This window comes from Callorhinchus milii, unplaced genomic scaffold (assembly GCF_018977255.1).
Source record: "Callorhinchus milii isolate IMCB2004 unplaced genomic scaffold, IMCB_Cmil_1.0 Scaffold2, whole genome shotgun sequence".
NCBI classification, from domain to species: domain Eukaryota; kingdom Metazoa; phylum Chordata; class Chondrichthyes; order Chimaeriformes; family Callorhinchidae; genus Callorhinchus; species Callorhinchus milii.
In genome coordinates, this window is record NW_024704743.1 from 71788629 (window position 1) to 71813369 (window position 24741).

At 39.5% G+C, this 24741-nt stretch overlaps 1 protein-coding gene across 1 annotated transcript in view; it reads left to right on the top strand.

Annotated features, from left to right (window-relative positions):
* Positions 1 to 24741, top strand: part of LOC103181272 (V-type proton ATPase 116 kDa subunit a1-like) — a 59092-nt gene that overhangs the window by 24643 nt on the left and 9708 nt on the right. Inside the window, exons 9-14 of the mRNA XM_042346984.1 lie at positions 6933 to 7145; positions 9484 to 9634; positions 19639 to 19778; positions 20109 to 20269; positions 21587 to 21680; positions 21771 to 21889. Coding sequence (XP_042202918.1) covers positions 6933 to 7145; positions 9484 to 9634; positions 19639 to 19778; positions 20109 to 20269; positions 21587 to 21680; positions 21771 to 21889 — 878 coding nt within the window. The remainder of the gene's footprint in view (positions 1 to 6932; positions 7146 to 9483; positions 9635 to 19638; positions 19779 to 20108; positions 20270 to 21586; positions 21681 to 21770; positions 21890 to 24741) is intronic.

Sequence of the window (24741 nt, forward strand, 5' to 3'; positions counted from 1 at the left end):
GGAGGGAGCAAGTCAGAGCAACTCTGGAATGGAGTTCCAGTCGGGGCAGAATAGCTGAAAGTCTGCCTGCTGATGGTGGGTGGATAGTATAGAGTGGTGTTCGATGAGCGAAGGGAACAGCCAGATCAACGTGTTTAAATGGAATAAATATTAATCATCTTTCAAAATAATCTGAAACACAGGTGTTGCATGAAAGAATGCTGTGATGCTTTCTAGCTATTCTCATGAAAAAAACAGGTACGTTTCAGATTGTTTTTATTTACTTTCAAATAGTTTTCCAAAAAATTGTTATCTTTTCAAATTGGACTTTTGGTCTGACATCTTTATTCGTTTTTTTTTTTACTTATCTTTATTCTCAAGACCTTTCTCTTCGACCGTGCCTTTGGTCTCCCTCCCACCTCTCTGCCTTCCCTCACCCCTACACCACCCCTCCTCCCCCATGCTCGGGCCCCGATACCTGACTGTTCAGCACTTTGGGACGTCTTCCCAAAGTGAACGGCGCTCTATAAATGTAATTTTGTTGTTGTTGTTCCCTGCGATATTCTTCTCATGCTCTTTCTTGGTTACCATTGGATGTATTTCAATGACATTGCGATGTAGGGGGCAGGGCTTGAAGTTTATTGGAATATTCATTATGCTTTTGATGAGAATGGTACATCTGGATGCACCCCCCCCCCCAACTTCCCCCCTGTCCTCCATCCTCCCCTATCCCGAACCCCAGCTTGGGTCCAAAACTGACTGAGCAGCGCCTTGGGACATCCTCCTGATGTGAAAGGCGCTATACAAATGTAATTTTGTTGTTGTTGTTGGAGATCAACACACGATTGCCAGAGTTGACAACTTACTCTTGCAGTGTGTAGTTTAATCTGAAAATAAATAGCAGTTCATATTTTTATTAAAAACTTTTTTTGCAATTGTTTTGCATTCCTTTTTATGCTTTTTGTTCTCTTGGCTAGATTCCCAGGTTAAGTGATAGAAGAATTACAAGCAGAAGTAAATAATAATAATTATAATCTTTTTATTTGATAGAGCACCTTATCAAGTCAATGAGTCGTTTGAACCCGCTTCACAGAATTTTGCTGTTAAGTGCAGTGACTGCATAGGGAGCCAATTTATGCGCAGTAAATGTCCTACAAACAGCCATAAATGGAATGACCAATTGTATCGGAGAGCTTATTGTGCAGGACATTAGGAGAAACTTTCTTCTCTTTTTCAATAGTACTGTGGGATCTTTAATGTCCATTTGAACAGGCAGATGGGGCCTCGGTTTAACATTTTATCTGAAGGTCGGACCTCCAATAATGCAGCACACCCACAGCACTGCCCTGAAATGTCAGCTTAGACTGCCTGAGTTGAAAACATGGGTACATTCTAATTCAGAGGCAAAAGTGCTCTCAAAGCTATCCTACACGAAGGGTACTAAATAAATGCAAGTTGTTGTTCATGATGATGCTGTTTTTGGTGTTGTTCCTACCAACTGAGCCAGGCTGGCACCTAAAGTACTTTTCGAATTATGCATAGTGATCTCAGCTAATGGTCTAGTGGGTATATGCCCTGCCTAGTGCAGCACCAAGGTCTACAGAATAAAAAGTTGCAAGTTTAATGTATTGAGTTGACTCTCAGCTAGAGCAGTAGTTTGAGTGAAGGTGTGTGTGTATGCAAATCAGAAACCTAAAATTTGTCATGGTCTTCACTTTAAAATCATTGTCTTAAAATTTAAGATTGTGCAGCATGTAATTCTTAATTAAGTCTAAATTTGGAAGCCGGTTTTTCACATTTCTTAAAAGCTCTGAGAAAATTACAGGTTCCAGTGCATGTGGAAATGTATCCTGGTAAATGGAAAGTAAAAAGAGTCAAAGTCCTTCAGGGGAAAACATTGGTGGTGGGGGAAAAAATACTTCTTCTAACTTTTAACTTCACTATCTGGAAAAGGCAATAGTATATTGTTAATATAATCTACTTCTGTGGAGAAATGTCTCTCGCTCTACTCTGTTCTTGTAGTCTGGAACAATAGTGCAAAGGAAAGTAATTTAGCCCATTGTATCCACACGGGCTCTTTCAAGAGCAATCCTTTCAGTCCCATTTACCTGCCCTTTCCCCATACCTAATCCTGGATCAGGCAATCAATCTCCATTCTGTAATGGTGTTCAGAGAAGATTGCTGTCCGTATGTTCAGAATACAAGTTTATATCATGAACATATGGACAGCAAAGACTCAGTGCAGCACTCACAGCATAGAATGGGAACCTGCACTTCTCATTTTCAGTTCCCTGCGAGCAACAGTTTTGGGCAAACACTGACATTTCTGCTCACTAGGAGAATTTTTAAAATATTGTACATTTTGAATTTAAAATGGAGAAATTCTTTGTTTAAAGTACTCTGCCTTTCATTACTGTTCTCCTTTAACTAGCCTTGTAGCTAAATTGATTACCCTACATTAATATATTTCATCAATATCTTGCCCTATTCCTACGTACAGAATAATATTTACTACGCCCAGGGCATTGACATTTAGTTTGATTGTGCGTAAGGGCTGACCTTTGTTGAATACCCATAGGATCAGTACTGGTTACTATTATTGATGTATGCGGCATCATTGGTTACTATTATTGGTGTACGTGAAAGTACAGGTTAATGTTATTAGAGTATGTGGGTATGTTTAAAAGATATTAAAGTATCTTAAACAAGATCATGAAAAACATTTAAACATCTTCGAAAAAATAATTTGGGAAATTGTTATTTTGAACTGGTACTGTTATATAGGGGAATAGATAGTAAACAGGACTACTAAAACTCATCATAAGGATCCTCATAGAAAAGACTATATAAAAAAAATACTAGAGGGGTAAAGTATTGGATGGAGTAGCTATGGAAGAGGTGACAAGTTTATTTGCTATTCGACTAGTAATAAAAATGCTGAATAGTATTTATTCTTTGGTCGTCTGATGTCATAACTGATAACTGCAAGATATATTTTCATTATCTGGAAAAAGCAATAGCATATTGTTGATATAATCTACTTCTGTGTAGAAATGTCTCTTACTTTTCTCTGTCTTCAGTGCCCATAAAACCAAGGAAACAGCACAGAAAAAGGCAATTTTCCTATCATGTCCACACTGGCTCAAGAGATATCTTTTCAGTCCCATTTGTAATCACAAAGAACGATTATTCAGAATAATCTTTTATCCATTTCTGACAAAATATCTATGCAGTGGAACACAATCCATATAGGGGTTACTAATATAAAAAGCAGAAAATAAATTGTACCATAGGGGAAAATTCCATCACTATACTTGTTGCTAGAGCAATAAAACTAGTCATTTTTTTTACTTATAGTCCGAAAACCAGTTAAAATATAGAGCATAAAGATTGCTATATTTATGAGTGTGTGCTAGACTCCAACAAAGTTTTAAGCAGTAAATCCTGTGAATTGTTTCATGTTATCTGCTGATTCCATCTTCAGATATGGTTAGCCAGATCCATCTCAAGACAATTTAACTCATTCTACATTACCTGCTGAATGTTGTTTCAGTTTCTTTGTTATCACTTTATTTCACTTGTTGAATTGTACAATTATGTAATTATTCCTGTAAAGCTTAAAAGTGTAAAGAAGGTTCGTAAAATATGTAATATTACGTCTCGTCTCCAAAATGCTATAGAAATCAGTACTTTTTACAGGATATCCTCCAAAGCGCTTTAAGACATTCTCACGACGTGAGAGGTGCTATATCAAATACTGTATTATTATTATTTGTCTTTTGTGGTGAAGTGGGTTGGACTCAATTTTGATTGACTTCTGATTAAACCTCACGTAGAGACTATGAACTCATAGCAGGGTGGTCCAACCTTTTGGCTGATTAGGGCCAAATGCCCTATTTGAGAAAAGTCCATGGGCAGCATAAGCAATATTTTTGTGTTTCCTTTCCAGAAACATAACACTTTCGGATTATGGAGGGAGTGGGTGGGCCAGATGAAGTGGAGGTGGAGACAATGAAATCGCCAGTTGGACCCTGGTCTAAGGCAAAGCTTCAATACAGTAGATCTGGAGTGCTTATATTGTTGGAGGTGCCTTTTTTTTGGTTGAGACTTTAAACAACAATCCTGTTTGTCTATAAAGTGGATATCAAATATCCTGTGGCATTATTCAAAAAAAAGGAAGAGTTTTTCCCAGGATTCTAGGAAATCGACAGTTGCAGAAATTGGTCATTAACTTCAATGTCTGTTTGAGCGACATTGCTGTATGCAAATTGACTGTTGCATTGCCTACAGATGTAATAATAATAATCCTCGCATTTGATATAGCGCCTTATCACTTGTCCGAGACATCTCAAAGCGCTTCACAGAATATACCGTAAAGTAAATTGCCTGTATATTTTCTAGTGGGCGAAAATCCACTTTGGAGAAACGTTTATGAAGTGCTTTGAGACATTTTACGGTGTCATATCAATTTATTAATTATTATTATCAATAATTAGTCATTCAATAACTAGTCATTAGTTACGTGGAGTCCTCAGCTCAGTGGTTAGAGCACTCGCCTTACAAGTGAGAGACCTGGGTTTGATTCCTGGCAAGGCGAAACGTTGGATAAGTTTCCTTACTCCTCACATCTCTGTTTACCTAACAGTAAGTAGGAACTCGCTTGTTAGTTGATTGGTGGATCGCTTTTCCAGTGGTAAAAAAAATTGGTCACTCAATCCACGACTGTTTGTGGGACACTGCTGTGCGCAATTGGCTACTGTGTTTCGCCCATAAAATATACAGTCAATTCACTTTACAGTGTATTCTGTGAAGTACTTTGAGACATCTTGAAGATGTGATAAGGAGCTACATCAAGTGCAAGGATGATTATTTGAACAAACACCTACCTCATGGTTGCTTGCGGGGCCTCACTGGTACATTCCCTTCAGTATACTACTTGCCACTTTGACACATCGAAAAATTGCAATGATCATTTTGACATTGCCTTTCCTCCCACCCCTCCTCCACTCCCCCGGTCACCTGTGGTTCCAACCTTGGCCCCCTTCTTTTCCTTATCTACATGCTCCCTCTCAGTGATGTCATCTGTTGACATGGGGTCAACTTCCGCATATCTAGGGATGACACCTAAATCTACTTCTTATCCTCCAGCTGCAACTCTCACTCCACTGATATCTTGCCAGGTTGTTTGACGGACAACAAGGCCTGGATCAGCGAAAATTTCTGCAGCTAAATGTCGCAAACGGAAGCCACACTCTTTGACTCCCGTCAACGTCTTCTCTCCTGTGGGTCTAAACTCCTCAATCTCCCCAGGTTTTCTCTCAGACTCACCAAACTGTGTGCCGCTTAGGCATCAGGTTCAAACCCAGCTTTCCTTTCTACCAGACATCCGTTCCCTGACCAGAACCACTTTTTTCTACCTCTGTCACATTGTCTGCCTCCATCCGTACCTCATAACCAAAGCAGCCGAAACCCTCGTCCACGCCTCCGTCACTTCCCGTCTGGATTATTCCAATGCCCAGTATACACAAAATTCAACTAATTCAAAACTCTGCTGCCTGGATACTCACCCGCACAAGACTCTGTATCCCCATCACACCAGTCCTTGCCAGACTCCACTGACTCCCAATCACCGAATGGATCAACTTCAAGATCCTCTCACTCATTTTCAAATCCCTTCATGCCCTCACACCTCCCTATCTATCCGATTTAATCTATCCAATCCATTTCAAGACCTCCCTTTTTGACCACGCCTTTAGTCATCATTCCGCTCCCCACCCACCCTCAGATCCCACGACTGTTAAGTGCCTTGGAACATCTTCCCAACTGAAATATAATGTTTTTATTGTATTGCAAGTGACTGAAGAGCTAAATTTTCATTTTATGTGAGCTGTGCATAGTTTTGATTCAATATTGTTTTAATATATGAGACTGATAAAGCTGAAAACTTGTTGTTTTCCATAGAACCATAAACTGTATAGTACAGAAGAGAGGTGTGAGATTGCTGAATTCATTCCCCCAAAGGACTGTTAATGCAGAGTCAGTGGGAATGTTTACAACATCAACTTGGATTTATATAGTGCCCTCCACGCCGGACGGCGTCTCAGAGCGTTTTACAGTAACGGATCCCAGGGCCGAGCCAGGGGGAGGGTGAGGAAGGTGACCAAAGGCGCGGTCGAAAAGAAAGGTCTTCAGATGGGACCTGAAAATGGGAAGGGAGGGAGTGAGACGAAGGGAGTGAGGAAGGGAGTTCCAGAGCCTCGGGGCATAGTAGCTGAAGGCACGGCCGCCGAGGGTGGAGCGGAGGACTCGGAGGACAAGGAGGAGGCCAGACCCGGAGGAACGAAGGCAACGGGTACTGTGCTGAGGAGAGAGGAGGTCAGAGAGGTAGGGGGGTGCAGAGGAATGCAGGGACATGAATATGAGGGTGCAGTTTAAGGGCAAGTAAATAAAGACTTGACTAGAAAAGATATCAGGGGACATGGATTCAGGCCTATTTACTTGCATTTTTCTCAAACCTCCTGGAAATCATTCCTTTTTAGATTTCTATCTAGTTTCCTCTTGAAAGCTAATACAGACTGTGTTTTGACCACTGCATCTGGTACAGCCTTCCACATCCCAATAGCTCCATGTGTAAAATATATTGTCTTGAGACACAGTTCTCTTTCTGTGATTAGTGTAAATTCACAATGTATATTCAAATACCTGATAATATGATCAGGTTATGATTTGGTTATGCTCTGAGATTTTAGTATGTAGCATTTACAAGTCAGCAAATTTTGAGACATTTGGTTTTGGTAATACAACAACTTGGCATTTATGTGCGCAGGGTAGCATATCAGAGCGCTTATGGCATAATTAGGATGCAATATCTGTTTGTACTATTGTATTTTTGTTCGTACATCCTTAATGATTTTTTATTGTACTATGGATATTGCTTTTATTTTTGACAACAGATACTTACCCAGACAGAAGAACACCGTACAAATGTGCTTCTTTCTGCTGCTAAACACATCCACCAATGGAATGTTAAAGTAAGGAAGATGAAGGCGATTTATTACACACTAAATCTCTGCAACCTGGATATCACCCACAAGTGTCTGATAGCTGAAATCTGGTGTTCTGTTGTAGACCTGAATAAAGTCCACAACGCATTATCAAAAGGAGCTGTAAGTGTTCCAAGAATATCTCAGAAATGTGAAATCTTTGCTAGTTACAAAACCACTTGAATATTCACAGCTTTACATTATCATTGCATTAGTTAAATTATTCTCTTAACTGGAACCAAAAAATAGCATTGAAACAATAGGACAGTGACATTCTGTCCATTGAATATTGGATAATTGAACAGTTTATTTTATTGAATAGCACATAGAAATCCCAAACCCAAATATGCATACCTAATCTGACAATATAGATCAATTAATTGTATACCAGATATAAAAATAATTCAGTTCATTGAGTAATTTTCCCCATGACCATTCATGTAAAACCTATTTAATCTAAGTCTGGATAAACACATTGTCCCAGATCCCTATCTTCCACATTGCAGCACAAATGTCGTCAATATCCTCTCCTCCTTCCCCATCCCTTCACCTCATTCCACTGGCAATTGGTCGGTTGGCCTTGTGAGAGTGAGGACAGGTCTGATTGCTGGAGGAGAGGCGGAGGCCACACAGCTCCAGCACTGGGAGATGAGTCTCCTCTCATGTTTAGCCCAGTTATATTACTTTCTTTTGCTATCCATTAGTGACTCTGACTTGCCGGGTTAACAGGAGCCAAATGGGAAGAATCGATGTCCCCAGTGACATCTGGCCGTCCAAAATATGGCAAAAGTATTTTGGGAAAGAGTTCCACAGACGAGGGCCAAAGTAATTCAAAGCTCAGCTGTGATGGTGTGAGAGAGGGTTCAAAGAACTAGAAATGGGTCCAAGTTGAAAGCCTAGGGTGTAGGCAGGAGAGTGGGGCTGAAGATATTGAGAAGCTAGGGTGGAACAAGAGCGTTGTGTGATTCAAAGGATCTTGAATTGATCTCCTGGGAGCAGGGAGTTAATGGACCCTAGAAAGGGTGCAGGTAATGAGCATATGGGTCACAGAGTTGCTGATGGACTGGACCCTAGAGGGTCAAGCGAGGGAAGCAAGCAAAAAAAAACATTAGAGCACCTAGTCTTAAGGTGATGAAAGCATTTTAAAAAATGGGTTTCAGCTTCATTGAAGTGCAATATGGACATAGGCAAGTGTTCTGTAGATTTAAATGCAGGTTTGGATGAGGGTTTAAAACTGAAGTGAGGGTCAAACAAAATGCCAAGGTTTTGTTATGTGTATGTGGGTGGGGGATATACAAAGTATAGTCAATTTGCTGAGGGCATTGTATTTCACAGTATTCACATCCTCGACCAGTGGTCAGAGAACTAATATGCTGCAGGAAAATTGCCATAAAAATGAAAGGCAGGGCTTATATTAAGAAGAGCAAATATACCAGATTCTCTGTGCAACAGCCTGGAGTCTAGTAATATACTCATCTTGAGCTCCAGACTTTCTGTTATTCTGTCAATTCATCCTGTGCTTATTCTGGTCACATATGTGAACAGCAGCTCATGAAATATGGATAACAAATCCGGTTAAAAGACAAAAACAAAAAAAGGGAAATTCTGCCTGGTCTGTGTTAGAATTCTCAATTGGTTAAGAGAGTGGGCTATTGTGTAAAAATAAGTTGATACATCGACAGTTCCTTCTCAGTGCATTTTCCAATATTCATTTCTTTGTCCTATCTCCCTCATCCACAAGTGCATCCAATTCACAAAGCTGCTTTTTTATTTCATCATCATATTTTAACCAGTTTCCCAATCTTAGCGCTCATCCCGAGTTCATTCTAAGGGTAGGTGGATGAACAATTCACAGTTATTCCTACAACCCGCGCCCCCCCCGCGCCCCCCCCCCCCCATTCTAAAGGGACTGGATCACAATATCACAACACTGGTTTGGAAGAAGAAGGTCCCATCTGATCTCATCCCTCCAGAACATCCACCCTAACGTCCTACCAAGCTGCTTTTACATGTCCTGCCCTCAACCATTCTTCCTGACAACCTGTTCCAATCATTAATTACTTCTCCTTTGAAGAAAAACTTTCTGGTATAGCCTGAAATTGCCCTTTGTAACTCATCAACTATGTCCTCTTGTTTTAATGTTGGTATATATTTCAGCTCTTGCTTTGTAACTCATTGCTGATACAGGTTTAATATCGCTGAACCACTAAAACATATACACTGGAGTAACATCCTGTCTAAATAAGAATTATATAGCAACCCATGATAGATTCTGATCCTCCCTTAAATGCAGAATGCAAGTTGTGAAATTAGACACAAGCGCCAAACTATTTCCAATTGTATGACCAATTGCATTACATTAATATATCCAATCCACATGACAGCAGGTAAATACTGTGTTGTCCAAGTGCAAGCTTTATTTGAAATGCCAATGAAAGGTGTATTTGATTTTTTCCCCCAGGAACTGACTGGCTCCACCTTGCCTCCTATCTTGAACAGGATAGAGACGAGGCAAACCCCTCCAACATTTAACAGGACAAATACATTTACTGTTGGATTTCAGAGCATTGTAGATGCTTATGGAGTAGGAAACTATCGAGAAGTTAATCCAGGTAAAGTGCTTAGTAACTGTGCTGTCATTTCAACCTTTGGTTGTGTTTAGCTCTAATCTTTTATCCATTTATGTTTTATTACCACTTGGATTGGAATGTTTTATTTCTCTCCCTTACTGAATGAATTGACATTTCTGAAGTATGGTTCTAGGGGACTAGTAGCCCTACAGCACTTCACCCCAGTGACTATTATTTTTGTGTCAGCCCAGACATTGGTGGTTGTCAAGCTAATCAGGCATGGAGGATATTCATAGAATCATAGAATATTACTGTGGAAGAGCTACCCATTCAATCCCACTCACCAGCTGTTTCCCCATATCCTTGGAATTCTTTCTTTTTCAGTTACCTATCCAATCCCTTTTGAAAGTTGTTATTGAATCTGTTTCCACCACCCTTTCAGGCAATGCATTCCAGACAGATATTGCAGCCAAGTTTGATCCAATTCAGTATGTTCTCACCCTCCGAGATCCATAAACTACACTTCCCAGCAGAGAGCACGCTGAATACCTGAACTGAATAATGATCAGTAGCTGGAACCCAGGGACTTCCCCCTCCACCCAACATGCACACCAAGTCCTGGAGTATTCATGCCAATTGTGGTATCCCAGCTGAGATCAGTTAGCTTTTCACAGACCAGGAATGAGACATGGATTTCTGGTCTATGCGACTGTTTATTGAACAACCACATTTTTTTTTCTGGAGCAGACTGTCAGAGCCTTCTGCATCATTTCAATGACTAACCAACTTGACATAAGCAAAAGCTTAAATCTACCTGTCAAACACTGTTGGTTTGGGAATTTATTTTTGAAGGCAACACTGTAGAGGTAATATTTTTTAACTCCCACATTAAATGCTGTGTCACTTGCTACAGTCCAAATCAATCATTAGTCAATCTATCATTCTGATCTCCAATTCCAGTTCTAGCCAATTCTAACATTGTTTTCTAAAGATGGCAATATTTTACCATATATTTGGCATATATGCAGGCTTTAATCTTACTGATTCAACTGAATCGGTCTCCCTTTCCTATGTTTACTCCAATTCCTCAGATAAAACATTGCTGTTTGCAAATTGGCTGCTGCATTCGATTACAAGAAATACAGTCACTACACTTTATAATAATTCCTTTGAAGTGTTCTCCCAATGTGAAAAGCACTAAATCATATGCAAGAATTAGTACTGCTCTATTTTCACAATGAGTAATTTATCTGTTGGGTAATGTACAATTAGCCTGATCTGTCCTGTATACCTGCAGATGTGGTATTTCAACGTAAACAGGAACTGCAGGGGAGATGACATGCTTAATGGTGCTCAAGTCTGAACAACAAAAGTTCTGCATGTTCCATTTTAGCAGGGCTTCATATTCATTTTGTGAAGTCCTGTAGCTCAGTGGTTAGAGCCCTCGCCTTGCAAGCGAGACAGCTGGGTTCAATTCCAGGCAGGGAGAAACCTTGGGCAAGTTTCCTTACTCCACACGCCTAATAATAATCCCTCCAAAACAAAGAACAATAATAAATTGGTCATTTTCAATCCACGACTGTTTGTGGGACACTGCTGTGCACAACTGGCTGCCGCGTTTCATCCACAAATATACAGTCAATTCACTTTACAGCATATTCTGTGAGACATCAAGAAGACGTGAAAAGCGCTATATCAAATGCAAGGATTATTATTATTATTACAAACACATCCTTTATTTGGGATCAGGATTCACAAAGAAAGGGAACAGAGCGATCCTTTTCATATAAACCTTGAATATTCTCTTGCTAAGATTTGTAACCGGTTACCTAAATGAAACGCCCAATGGATTAAAAGCATTAATGAGACAGTAATGACATTTTCAAAATTATGGATTGTTTTCATAGAGTGAATAAAGAGACTATTTCCACTGCAGTTCAGTAACCAGAGGAAACCAAAAGAAAAAAAGGGGGAAGTTTTAAGGAATTTCTTTACACAAAGAATTGTTAGAATGAAGAATTCCTCACCACAAATGCCTAATTGGATAAATACGTAAGAATAAAATAATAAAACATATGGGAAAAGAACAGAAGAATGGGGAAAGAACAGGGGAATGGGAAAAGAACAGGGGAATGGGAATACCTTCAGTGGAGGAGCTTGTGTTAGCACAAACACAACAGGCTGAATGGTTTCCATCTGTCCTGTAACCTTGCTGTGTTGTGCAGGATGGGTATTATAATTCCTCCATTTACTGACTTAAATTGAGAGACATTGATGTATTACCTTGTTGACTTTTTTTTTAAGAAGTTCTGGTTTGGGAGCTACGTGGCCTCTGTTGCTGGGTTGGACTGGTTTCAACTCCAGTGCAGGCCTATGATCATCTGACAAAGGCTGCAGCTGTTGTTGAATTACACACAAAGACCAGTTTATCTCATCCAAGAGGTCAATGCCCTGCCCTGTTGGACTCTCCACGGAATAGCCCCAACTATTCCACTAACATAGATCATGCTAATCACAGCAGTAGCCCTCTGACTCAAAGCCATGATTAGACCTGTTTTATCTCTGCAAACAAGGCATTCAGAAAGAACATAAGAATGTTTGTAAATCTTGCTCTTCTGATGACTCAATTAGTAAATCTATTTCTTATTCTGAAACCCAGAAGATCCTTGCTTTAGCTTTTGGTCTGAACCAGTTGGTCTGGGCAGCATTGGGGACATTATAATTGGCCTTCCAATCCTATCCCTTGAACTAGGGATAGGAAAACCAGTTAGTGTTCTTATTTCTGCTCCAATGACACAAGCTGGAAAGTGTGTGTGTGCACTTGCACATCAATGTGGTTATTATGTGAGGACAGGATTGAACTCATCTGGAATGACCTCTGCAGATGGACAGTGTGCCAACACTCACTGTTTGAGCTCATGAAGACTGTCCATTTGGGTGATGTACTGGGAGGTAACCAGCATCTCGCAGGAAGCTGATGTGTAAAACAACAAAGAGTTGCAGCCCTATGAAGGAAAGAGAGAGGGATAAAGGAGTAGACTCCTGCTCCCTCTGCTGGCTTTCCCCCATTCTTTGTCTTTGCCCCCATTTTGCCCCTCCCACCCAGGACCATTTTTATTCATTGCAGAAGGCAGTCAGAGAAACCATGAATTCCTAGGGTTGTACATTCAAAATGTACTTTTAAACTCATATTCTTCTGATATCTGTGGACAGGACAGGAACAACATTCCACTTTAGATCATCTAATTATACAAATATTGTTGGTAGCAAAACCTTTACATCTGGTCAACATAACTTTCCAAGTACCGCAGCTAACTAAGCATTCTCTAGCTTCAGAGTTCATGGTCTCATTCTTCCATAAACTGTTCCCAGAGGACATTGTCTGGTTGATCCTTCCTGTTTCATTTCTGTTTCTTATCTCTCTGTCTTTTGCTGCCTCTTGTTTCACTGACCGAGTCCAATTACTATCTATTGTCACTGTCTGCACTGGAGGTGACTATCATTGACAAGAAGACCTACAAAGGTTTTCTTACAGCACATAAGCTGATGTCATATTTATACTGTGCTGTATTGGAGTGCCCTAAATTTCTCAGTGTAAATTCTCACATGCAAATTTATTTCATTTGTGATTTTAATCAGCCCCGATCTCCTTTGATGTTCCGGAAAGATCCATTAAAGCGAACAATGTGATAATTGCACTGCCAGACAGTGCAGGCAAATGGAAAGCTTACATTGCCCTTAGGCAACATCATCAGATGTACCAAGTACAGAGGTGCTCCTTACTTTGTTCCTCCCACGTCGCTGGCACTGGAAGTGTAGAGAAAGACAATGCAATGTGGTACTCTGAATCTCTGGAGGCAGCAACCTTAGTTTTCCACACACAAAAGCAGTCAACCACACCATCATTGGCTGTTGTGCAGGGTAGTGGTGACATTATAACTGAATCATTCCCAACCTGGGAGTGAGAACAGCGAGAAGAGACATGCTTCAATTTTGCTGCAGTCATGTCACACATCAGTGACATTGGTGTCATTTATGCCATCTGTTTGGCAAGGAAAGAGAAAAAGCCATCTCTCCGACAACAATGCCCTTTCCAGGAGCTATGCAATTTGAAATTTATTTTATGAGATATTATGTTATGTGAAAACAATAGTACAGAAAATTACTCTCACTATTGTATCTCCTTTCAAAGGAAAAGCTCATTCATCTGAAGAGGAAAGCGGCAAAGTATGTCGATTAATGTGAGGACACTGTTGGTGTTGTAACGTTCCTCCCAGTTTTAGAAATCAAACTGGCTGACAGGATTTGTTAACTGCTCTCTGTGTTCTGACATCTTAGGCCCTATTAATTCAGTTGAAAGAAAGCTCAAGATGAGCATTGTGTTGCCAATTCCCTGGTGGCCCAATGTATTAGTGCACTGGCACACTGCGCTACAGCTGGTGGAATCTGGCTTATAGCCTTTCAGTTTCCCACAGTGTGTAGCTACTGTAGTGAAAATCAAGTAAGCATCAGTTCAACAGCATTCACAACATGCAAGCAGCTTTTGATCTCCCTTCCTCTAAAACAATGGAAATAATGCACCTTCTCTGTGGTCTATAATATGTTTTTTCTTTAATTATATACTTCAGCGACAAAATGTAATTAGAAAATTTTAAATTTGTTCAAATGGAACAAAGGTACTCAGTCATTGCGGCATCTGGGAGTGTTCACAGAGAATGTACTTACCTTATTGACTTTACTACAATACCCAGCTCCACACCATGTTGGGGCTGAAAAATTACTCAATTTGACTGTTCTGCACGCATGCAGCTCAGTGCATCCACAGAACACCGAAAGTGTCTGTTACCCTTTTAATGTTAAGTCTGCTCTTTTTCAAATAAAAATGCAGTGATATTCAAGGAAAGAATGTTCAATTGCTACCCTTTATGAGAAGCCAGATTTTCTTTAATTTGACATGAGAGTACAAAAATTAAATTGGAGGCTGGTGATATTTACCCTGGGAAACGTCAACAGAAACACAGAGACTTCCAAAGGAGCCCTCACAGCACACTGTTTTATAGAATTAACTTTGCCACAATGTCAAGCATTTTCTGACAGTCCCCAAGTAATCATAGAAGTCTGCTGACAAATTGAATAAGGCCTGAATTGCTGTCTGGTAGGAAACAGTGAATGGAAAGAAATAATAGTGTTTGCTTTTGTTTCTTATACTATGGAGATGCATTAACAAGCTGCTATGCAAAATCAGTTCCACTATAAATCCTGATAGAACACATTCAATTTAAACTAGCAATCCTTTATAGAACCTCCAGTCACAAAAACTCACATTAGAAAAATTGTACGTGACTGAAAGGAATCCATCAATTGCTGGATTTGTAATTAAATAACAGAGTGAAACAGAATTGAAGAACCACGTAAAATAGGGTGTTCGAAGGCTTGTACTTCAGATTAGCAAATGGTAATTTAGTGATAGCTGATAGCTGAATGCGTGGGTTTCAGCCTTTCTCTGTCACATTTTTTCCTTTGATTATTTTGTTTCTAAAATAACTTCACACTTATAAATAGCTGGTGAAGTGTGTCAGTTTCACGTGTTATTTGTAAAATGCATGAATATGCCTGAGAGAAGCCAAATAATTAATTGGTAATGCAGAACATCTTCTGGCCATTACATTCCCTGATCTAGCAGCTAAGAGTACTGTCAAAGGATGTAAATTAGTACATTTTATAACGTTTTCAATGTGATAACCCCAATATTTATTGCTAATTCACCCCCAACACTATGTCAGTGACAGTATAGGTATGGATATCACTAGTTATGTTATGTCAATGTAACTATCAATATCAGCATTTCTGTCAATGTCGTTATCAGTATTGATGTCGATATCAGTATATGGGTAAGTTCTAGTTCCTATGTTAGTATGTGTCCTATGTGTCTGTAGCATGTGTACTTGCATCTGTTTCATTGCTGGTGTTTATGTTATTATCAGCACTATTGTCAATGTGAGTGTCAGTTGCAAGTGGCATTATCAATACTTATATCAGTACCTGTTATCAGTTTCAGTAGTATTGATCGCGTCTGTACCTGTCTTAATGCTAAGGATTATACCTATACAGCTATACACTAGTTACTGTGTCACTATCAGAATTCTGCAGCCCATGTTCTCTCCCACGCCAGGCTCCACAAGCCTAGCACCCCCATCCTTGATCGGCTCCACCGGCTCCTCCAGTGGATCAAATTCAAGATCTTCATTCTCACTTTCAAACCCCTCCACAGTCTTGCCCCACCCAACCTCTCTGACCTCAACTCAACGGCGCAGATTGTATCATTTCAGTGGTCTATTAGATTCTTTAGGCACGTGATGAAAAAGCCATGACAAGTGATTGGAGCTGAGTTTGGAGAGTCCTCATGCCCTGTTGTATTGCAGGATATTTCAGAACCTGCTTTAAATACAATGAATTCTCAAATAGCTTGAGGCTGCTGATGCTGGGATCCTGCCATTTACACTGTGAGTACACTAGAATCAAAGGCTCTGGATCATGCAGTCATTTCCATCTTGTGAGACCCAATGTCTTTTTGGGAGCTGCGGAAAAGTTTTATCATCAAAGAAGAAATAAATAAAACAAGAATGTGATAGAAATCACTAGAGGTCAAAAAACATCTGAAGAATTGAGCTGCTCGGACCTAGATGCAGCACAGAGCAGAGCAATGAGGATGATCCCCAATGTTAGAGGAATGAATATGAGCAATGATAACACAGCTAGGGCTCTTCAATCTTGAAAATACCCTGAGTCAGAAACTGTGGGTTCAAGCACCTCATTCAATCTTTGAATTCCGAATCTAGACCAATACTCCAATACAATGCTGGAATACGCTGCATTATGGGTAGGTGCGATCCTTGGGACGAAACATTAAACTGAGATCCTGATGTTTGTACTAGATTGCGTGTGCAAAAAGATTGCCGGAGTTGCAAACAGAGATTACACTTCACAGTAAAATCCTGTGAAGCGCTTTGGGCCATCTCAACGCTAAAGGATTATTATATATTCTTATTAGAAATAATGAATGGAACAGGGTACCAGGAAGGGTAGTTGAGGATATGACACTGGACTTATTTAAAAAACAGCTTGCTCCTGTAATGGCATGATGTTAGGGTGGGTGTTCTGGAGGATGAGAAGGGCCTATTTCTTCCATACCAATCTTGTGAAGAGTCACATGCTACCATTGTTACTGTTCTCTTTCAGGTGCATATTGACCTACTGTCCATTTCCAGACATATTTAGCAACAGTAAATATCTTTGGCAGTCAGCACATATGGCAGTAACAGAGAGAGACAACTACTGTAACTTGCTAGCCTGGATATTGGTGCCTCCAAAGTTCCAAGCCCAAAGGCAAAGTGGCTTTCAATGCCAGTACTATAATACAAGTGCTTAACAAACTCTCTATCACAACAATCAAGTGGCAGATATAAAAAAGAATTACTGTGAATGACAAAATCTGAAAACAGAATATGGTGGAAACACATAAAAGATAAAACAGCATCTTAAGAAGAGGCACAGCCTAACTTTAAGTTACTTTCTCTTTCAGAAGCTTATTGATCTGCTGTCCATTTCTAGACTTGTCTGGTTTTATTTTAGCAGCAGTTAATGTTCTTTGGCTAAGTTCTTTTTCCGCTAGCGACTAGTGAGTCAGTGCATCATAATGGTTTGCTGTACACTTGTAAACTGACTAGTTCTAACTTGTGGTATTTCTTGACAGATTTCTTAAAAAGCAATGTGCAATTATCATATTTCTAAAACATTAAATGTGCATCCTTTGGCACATAAGAGGTCCTAGCTGTTAATTATACATTTCTGAGAATAAATATTGCAAATTAAACCACAGTGTTAATGGGTACATCATTTGAAATCAGTCAGTCTGAATCATTAAAAAAAAACATTGGATGGTCCAGAAGCTATTAGTGTTCTAATCTTCTAATGTAAACCCTGACTAATTAATTATGTACTATAATCATAGTCCTTGCATTTGATAGAGCATCGTGTTACATTGTCAAAACATCACAAAGCGCTTCACAGGATTTTACTGACTGTACCTTGTAGATGAATGCAGCAGCCAGTGTGCATGCTGCAATGTTCTACAAACAGTCATGAAGCGAATGACCAGTTTCATCTGGAGGATTGTTGGCCAGGAGACACTTTTCTTTTCAAGCAGTTCCATGGGTTCTTTAACAACCATCCAAACAGGCAAACTGGAGTTTGGTTTCATATCTCATCTGAACGACAACGTTTTATCCTTTAATATTTCTGTAACTTTGTCTCAATGAAGACAACATTTTCAGTGGTTTCTGCCTTTTTTTAATAAAGGGTCACTTCATAAGTTAGTTGAAAGCTCACATTTGTGAGTTAAACACAANTTTTTTTTCTGCACAACTGCAATGCAGTTTCTCATTTTGTTCCAGACAGCTATAGGTGCAGTGGAGCAAGATAGTTAGTGTTTCTTCTACCAGGACGGAATGTTTCACTGTATGAGGTATGCCATCTTGTGGTGTGCCAGAAAATTTAGTTAACTCAATCCAGGTGCATCAACCAGCTTCAGGTCTCAGGTACTCTGGACACTTGAGGTTATGGCCACTTGGAATGAATGCCGGTGTTGTCTAACATCAAGTTCTGGGTGATCCACTGGTCATTCTAACTGGACAATTGGATCTCGTAATTGTGTTGTGTAAACCATTTTTATATTGTGTGTCAGCTTGGCTCAGTTGGTAGCATACTCACCTCTAAGTTAGAAGATTTAGGTTCAAGCCTCACGGCGGGACTTGGATCTCACATAGTCTAAACTGTCACGCTAATATATTGCTGCGTTTTTGGAGGCGCCGTCCTCCAGGTGAGACTTTAAACTATAGTCCTGTCTGCCTGTTCAGGTAGATGTTAAAGATTCCATGGCACTATATGAAAAGAAAAGGGAGTTTCTCCTGGTGTCCTGGCCAACAATGGCCCAAATAAGAACAAAACACAAAATATTGCAGATGCTGGAATCTGAAATAAAAACAGAGAGAGCTGGGAACACTCAGCAGGTCAGGCAGCATCTATGGAGAAAGGAAAGTGAGTCAACGTTTCAGGTCCACGACCCTTCGTCAGAACGGGACAAAAGAATACGGGGCTATATTTTCAAATCAATTGAGTTCTGATGAAGGGTCGTGGCCCCGAAACGTTGACTCACTTTCCTTTCTTCATAGATGCTGCCTGACCTGCTGAGTTTTTCCAGCTCTCTCTGTTTTTGTTTCAATGGCCCAAATAAAGTTGATCATTCACTCCATGCCCATTTATGGGACATTTGCAGTGCGTAAATTGGCTGCCACATTTTGCCCACAAAATACACAGTCACACCACTTTATAATATATCCTGTGAAGCACTTTGGGACATCCTCTTGACATGAACAATGCTATACCAAGATTTTTTTATCATTATTATCTGTTTTCAAGACTGAAAAGTGTTAGCTTGGCTAATTGTTGCTTATAGTTCATTCCTCTAATACTGGGGATCATTCCCATTGCTCACCTCCGTACTGCATCTAGGGCCTCAGCAGAGTCTGTTGAAAGGGCAAGTAAATGGGATTGAAAGGATTGCTGTTAAAAGAGCCAGCACAGACATGATGGCCGAATAGACTTTTTCTGTGCTATAAACATCTTTGGTTCTTGGTGGAGTTTGACCAGAAACTAAATAGCTTCGTATAGCTTTTGAGGATCAGAATTCAATTGATTTGACAATATAATCCCATATTCTTTTGTCCTGTTCTGTGCTGTCATGAACTGTTTGATATGGTCTGAGTAATCCAAAGATTGTTGGTGGTTGACAGGCCTGTCTGGCTCATCAATAGGGCTTGAAGGCATAGGCCTGAACTCTATGAGCCAAAGTGCTAACAGGTAAAGTGGTCTTACCTGGAAAGGGAACTGTGTTGCAGTCATCAAACATACGTCGATACACCTTTGAATATTATGATGATTAAAACTTTTCATGCACTGAAGCTGTTTTTTTTCTTTCCACTGTGAAGCCCCTTATAGCATTGTCACGTTCCCCTTTGTTTTTGCCGTCATGTTTGGTGATTGTGGTCATGGGCTAATCATGACCGTGTTGTCTCTGGGGATGGTCCTGTACAAAAACCTACACAGTAATAAAAAGATGGACAATGAGGTAAGCTACTGTACCTTAACCTGACAATTTGTTAAAGGCAAAAAAGTATGGTATTGCAGAATAACCAACAGCCACACTATGATGTGGAGAGAAAGCATTTCTAAATGCCTGGTGTTTCAAATAGTGTTAAACCGCTTTTGTCAGTCTATATTAATTCTAGTCATTGTAAGTGGTTTATTGATTGTGATATTGGTTTGAAGAGATATTTTATATTATTTGAAACAAATCTGGTTTATATATGTAAAAAATCTATTACTGAGTGCAATTTATCTTTGAAATTTGACCCTGGTATTATGATGGTTGGGTTGAAACAATCTTTTATTTATTTAGATATTAAGTACTTTGTTACACGGACGCTTCATTATCCTGCTGATGGGACTCTTTTCGATCTACACTGGCCTCGTATACAATGACTGCTTCTCCAAAGCTTTCAATCTTTTTGGATCAGCCTGGAATGTCACAGCTATGTTCCAGCCAAATGGTCCTTGGAAGTGAGTTTGCTTTCCTATGTGACATGCCCTACGCTCTTAAAATACTTTTACACAGTATTTTTATTAAGCCTTTTTTTCCCCTCAGTAATTTTCTCCCCTCCCTTCTTCTTCTGAACGTCTTTGGCCTCTTCTTTTCCCTTTTGCTGGTCCGGTACCACAGATATTTGCTGATGTCTTATCACATATGAATAATGGCCACTATTCATATGTGATCCTTGATAGTGAGTCTCAGCAAGCTTTTTGACCACAGTCAAGCTCAATGCTATCCTCTCCCATCATCTGTGCGCACTGTTCAGTTTTGTAGCCTATATTGGATAGTGATCAGGTATAGAGAGTGTTGATTATTTTATTCTCTAACCTGGAGTGTTGAGTCCAATTTTAGGGCTCCTTAATTTGATCAGGAAATCCTGCAGAATCTGGGCACTAAACCTGTTATAATAATAATCTGGGCATTCAACCTGTGACTCTGTTACAATACATCTCTTTGTAGCCTGATTCAGTTACAAATGCAGTTGCAGTGTGCCGTTTCATCCACAAAATATACAGTCAATTCACTTTACAGTATATTCTGTGAAACACTTTGAGACGTCTCGAAGATTTGATAAGGCACTATATCAAATGCAAGGATTATTATTTTTATTAGGAACTGTCTTGGGTGGCAACGTAATGTCCTAGAAGTTGGCCATTTAGCTTCCTGTGCACCAAAAATCATATGAATTTTTAGCTCATCAGATCACTGCAGACATTACTTCTTGCTTTGCAAATAAGCAGTGCACAGGAAATGGCATCAGCAGTGACGTGATAACCTGGAAGTTCACTATTTTTTAGCATGAGAACTGGCCAGTGTGTGGGAGGTGTACTGGACAGCTGTGCACATGCAAAGTGAAAACAGCTATCACAGACCTATTATAGCACTTGAAATCTTATACCCCAACCACCTCCTTATAATGGAGCTTCACTGTAGCTTCTTGGGTGTAAGAATTACTCACTGAATGATATGCTGAACCATCAGGGAAGCTTTCCGCTAAGTTCTTTAAGTGTTCTTTAACATATCCTAGAAACACAAAATGTGAATTTATTCAAAAGTTGTTGGAAATATATATTATTGTATTATATGTGTATATATAGTGTTATTACAAATATTTTCAAAGGATTCCTTATTAAGCTTTCCTAAAATTAAATATAAGTGCAGTTCTGTATTGGGCAACTTCTGTATACACACAAGTTATATTACTTGGCTCAGCTAATGCTTTTTTTTAACAGTCATAATGCCAGGTTTTCAATCTGATAACATTGATCTCTACCATTTGTTCTCAGTAACCATATATTACACAAGTCAGCAACACTGCAGTTAGATCCTGCAGTACCTGGTGTGTTTTCAGGAAAACCCTATCCCTTTGGCATTGATCCAGTAAGTGCTAGTAAACTATTGTTCTCTGTATTAACAATCAACATATTCCTTATGACCTGGATCTACTGACATTCTCTATTTTATGCTCAGATTTGGAACATTGCAGTAAACAAGCTAACATTCCTGAACTCCTACAAAATGAAGATGTCCGTCATCATGGGTGTCATTCACATGATGTTTGGAGTCACGCTGAGCTTATTCAATTACATGTGAGTGCACAGCACCAGCCAAAGAAGGTAGAATGCTGGAAAGATGATCATATTGTCCTCCAATTTGTTCAATAATTCATCGATGTTCTCATGCACAAAAATCAAAGTCTGTAAGCGTCTAAGTTTCTGCGGTAACATTTCTGGGCTTAATCTTTGCAATTCAAACTCACATGTAAATGTATATCAGTTATGAAAATTGACCCACAGCTGATAACATGATTCAGCTCTGAATGTTCCAAATTGGTACACAACATCTTATTAAATATGAATTGTAGATCAAATCATCCTCCTAAAATATTTAATAATTTAATGTGAGAATGAACATTGTTCGAGATGATCATCTGTATAAGTATCTGTTCTGATTATTTATTAGGAGAATGGATAGTACACAAGGTTAGCACAGTGATCGTTCAACTGTGGAATCCAGGTTTGAGTCCAGCCCAGAACCTCTATGAAGTTGTGGTTTGTACAGCTTTCTGTGTCAAATGAAGATATCCATCATCCTGCAGAACAAATCTACCTAAATTTAGTACTTTGTAAACTAAATAGTGAAGCTCACTCTGAAAGGTCTCAAGGATGGCTAGTGTGGGAAATAGATGTAGTGTGGGGATTGCTGTTCTATACTTAGGGTTGAAGGCATATTGCTGAGGACTAGGAGAGACAATTTTACCTGTATTGTAACATACAGGAATGACATGGGAATGCTCTATACAAATATTAGGTGGCAAAATGCGGAAATGTTTCAAGCCCCAGCAATGACTTCTCTCTTTTTGATGGGTATAAAATTTACAACAAAAGAATGCTGACGGTCTCACCAACTGAGAGGTTGCCTCACACTTGTGATGGTTGATTTCCACCTAGTGTTTGTAAAGCAGGTTTTCAGTCACTCTACTAATGCTTAGCATTATCCAGGTCTTGCATTCAAAACCTATACTCCATGTGCTGAGCACAAATTCATAACCTGAGTCACCGAATCACTGTTTCCACTAAGGCTTTGGCTTTTCCACACTTAGTAGGGGATTAACTATTGTATTCTAATCTTAGATAAAACCTTAATTCGGCTACAAATACACAATCATTACACATTACAGTACAGCTGGTAAAACACTTAGATACATTTTGAAGACGTGATCAGGTTAAATATCAAACGAAAGGATCATTATTGTATCCATTTATTGGTTTACACTCATTCTTACTTAATTACAGCCAAACGTTCAGTATTCATCACAGCATAGATCACAATAATCTGGAGTCTCCAAATTATTAACAGTGAGATTACCATTGAACATGGAGCAAAACCCTCATTTTATTTAACCATGGAACATGCCCTGGGCTTCATTATTTCTGTGCTTTCATTCACTTTTGCTGACTACTCTCATGCTCCCTTTGTTTCTTTACCCTGCTCTCTGCTTGTTTTTCTCCACATTGCCATATGCCTCTGCCTCTACCTACCATGCAGACAAAGATGCCTTTTCCTGCCTTTGTCTACTCTCCTTTCTGCTGCCTTCTCTTTAATTGTTTCTCCTGGTCATTCATTTGCTGTTTCCCCTTTTCAGACAGTTTACCTCTTCCTTCAATTCGTATTAATATTTATAAAGTGTTGTTTAATTCAAGAACAAATTAGATAGATTTCTGTTGGAAATAATATTTGGGTATACAATATATAGTTTTGGACACCACATGTCAGGTTGGTGGAAGGCGAACTGGATGGCCTTGGTCTTCTTTTGCCGAGCAAATTATGATGTTCTTACGTACTTTATGAAGTCTATTGTTTCATTTGATATATCTCGATCCTCATTAGCAACTTACTCCGATATTACCATCCCACCAGAAGGATGGTGAGCTTCAATATGAGCCTAATTTGGGATTTTGAACCAACTCGATCGTGAGAGAAGATGATTCAGTGGGGGCCTCTTTGACAGCTATAACAATTTGAATGGAGTTGGAACAATAAACCCTGAACAATACTTTGGGATGCACCAAGACTGTAGAACAAGAGGACATAGATTCAGAGTTGTAAAGGGCAATTTCTGGACAGATATCAGGAAAATATTCTTTACTCAGAGGATAATTAACACCTGGAACAGGAAGAGTAGTTGTGGTCAGGATACTGGACATTTACAAAGCAGCTTGATGCTGTGATGAGAGGATGGTAGAGAAGCACAAGATCAGATGGGGCAAAAGATCATCTTTAACCATGATGTCCTCCCAGTGTCTAAGGTGCTATACAAATGTAATTTGTTGCTGTTATTCTATTTGTTGTGGTTCAACCAAACCCCTGTGATTTTGGCAGTCAAATCACATTTTATAGGTCGATTAAAAAACAACTCTGAACATAAAAGTGGAAATTGCATTCAATAAAAATTCAGGGTTGTAAAAAACAATTTGTTTTATAAATATTATTGCCAGACAGCATTGCAGATCTTAGACTTTTCTACTGTGAAATATTGAACTGATTATTGATGTTTTCTAACAATAAAGAGTTGCTGTAAATTAGGGTCAGATACGATATTGAGCATGATATCAGAGAAATTTCAAAACTATTGAAAACCTCTCCAGTTTCCTATTCTCACTACTGAAGACAGCACTTTAGCAACAGGAGACAAACAGTGTTATTCTGCCTAGCTAACTCGGGCTTGCTTGCTCCATGACCCCACCCTATTTGCACCAGCAGAAGGCTAGTCTTTCTGATTCAGTGCCCCTAATTTCTGGAACTCCCTTTCTCTTCACCTCCATCTCATCCTCTCTCAATCGGTTTTCATGTCCTGTCTTAAAACCTGCCTCTTCAACAGCACTTATTCCCTCCTCTCCCCTGCTTGAATTCCATCCCCGTCAGTGTAAAGTCTTCAGTG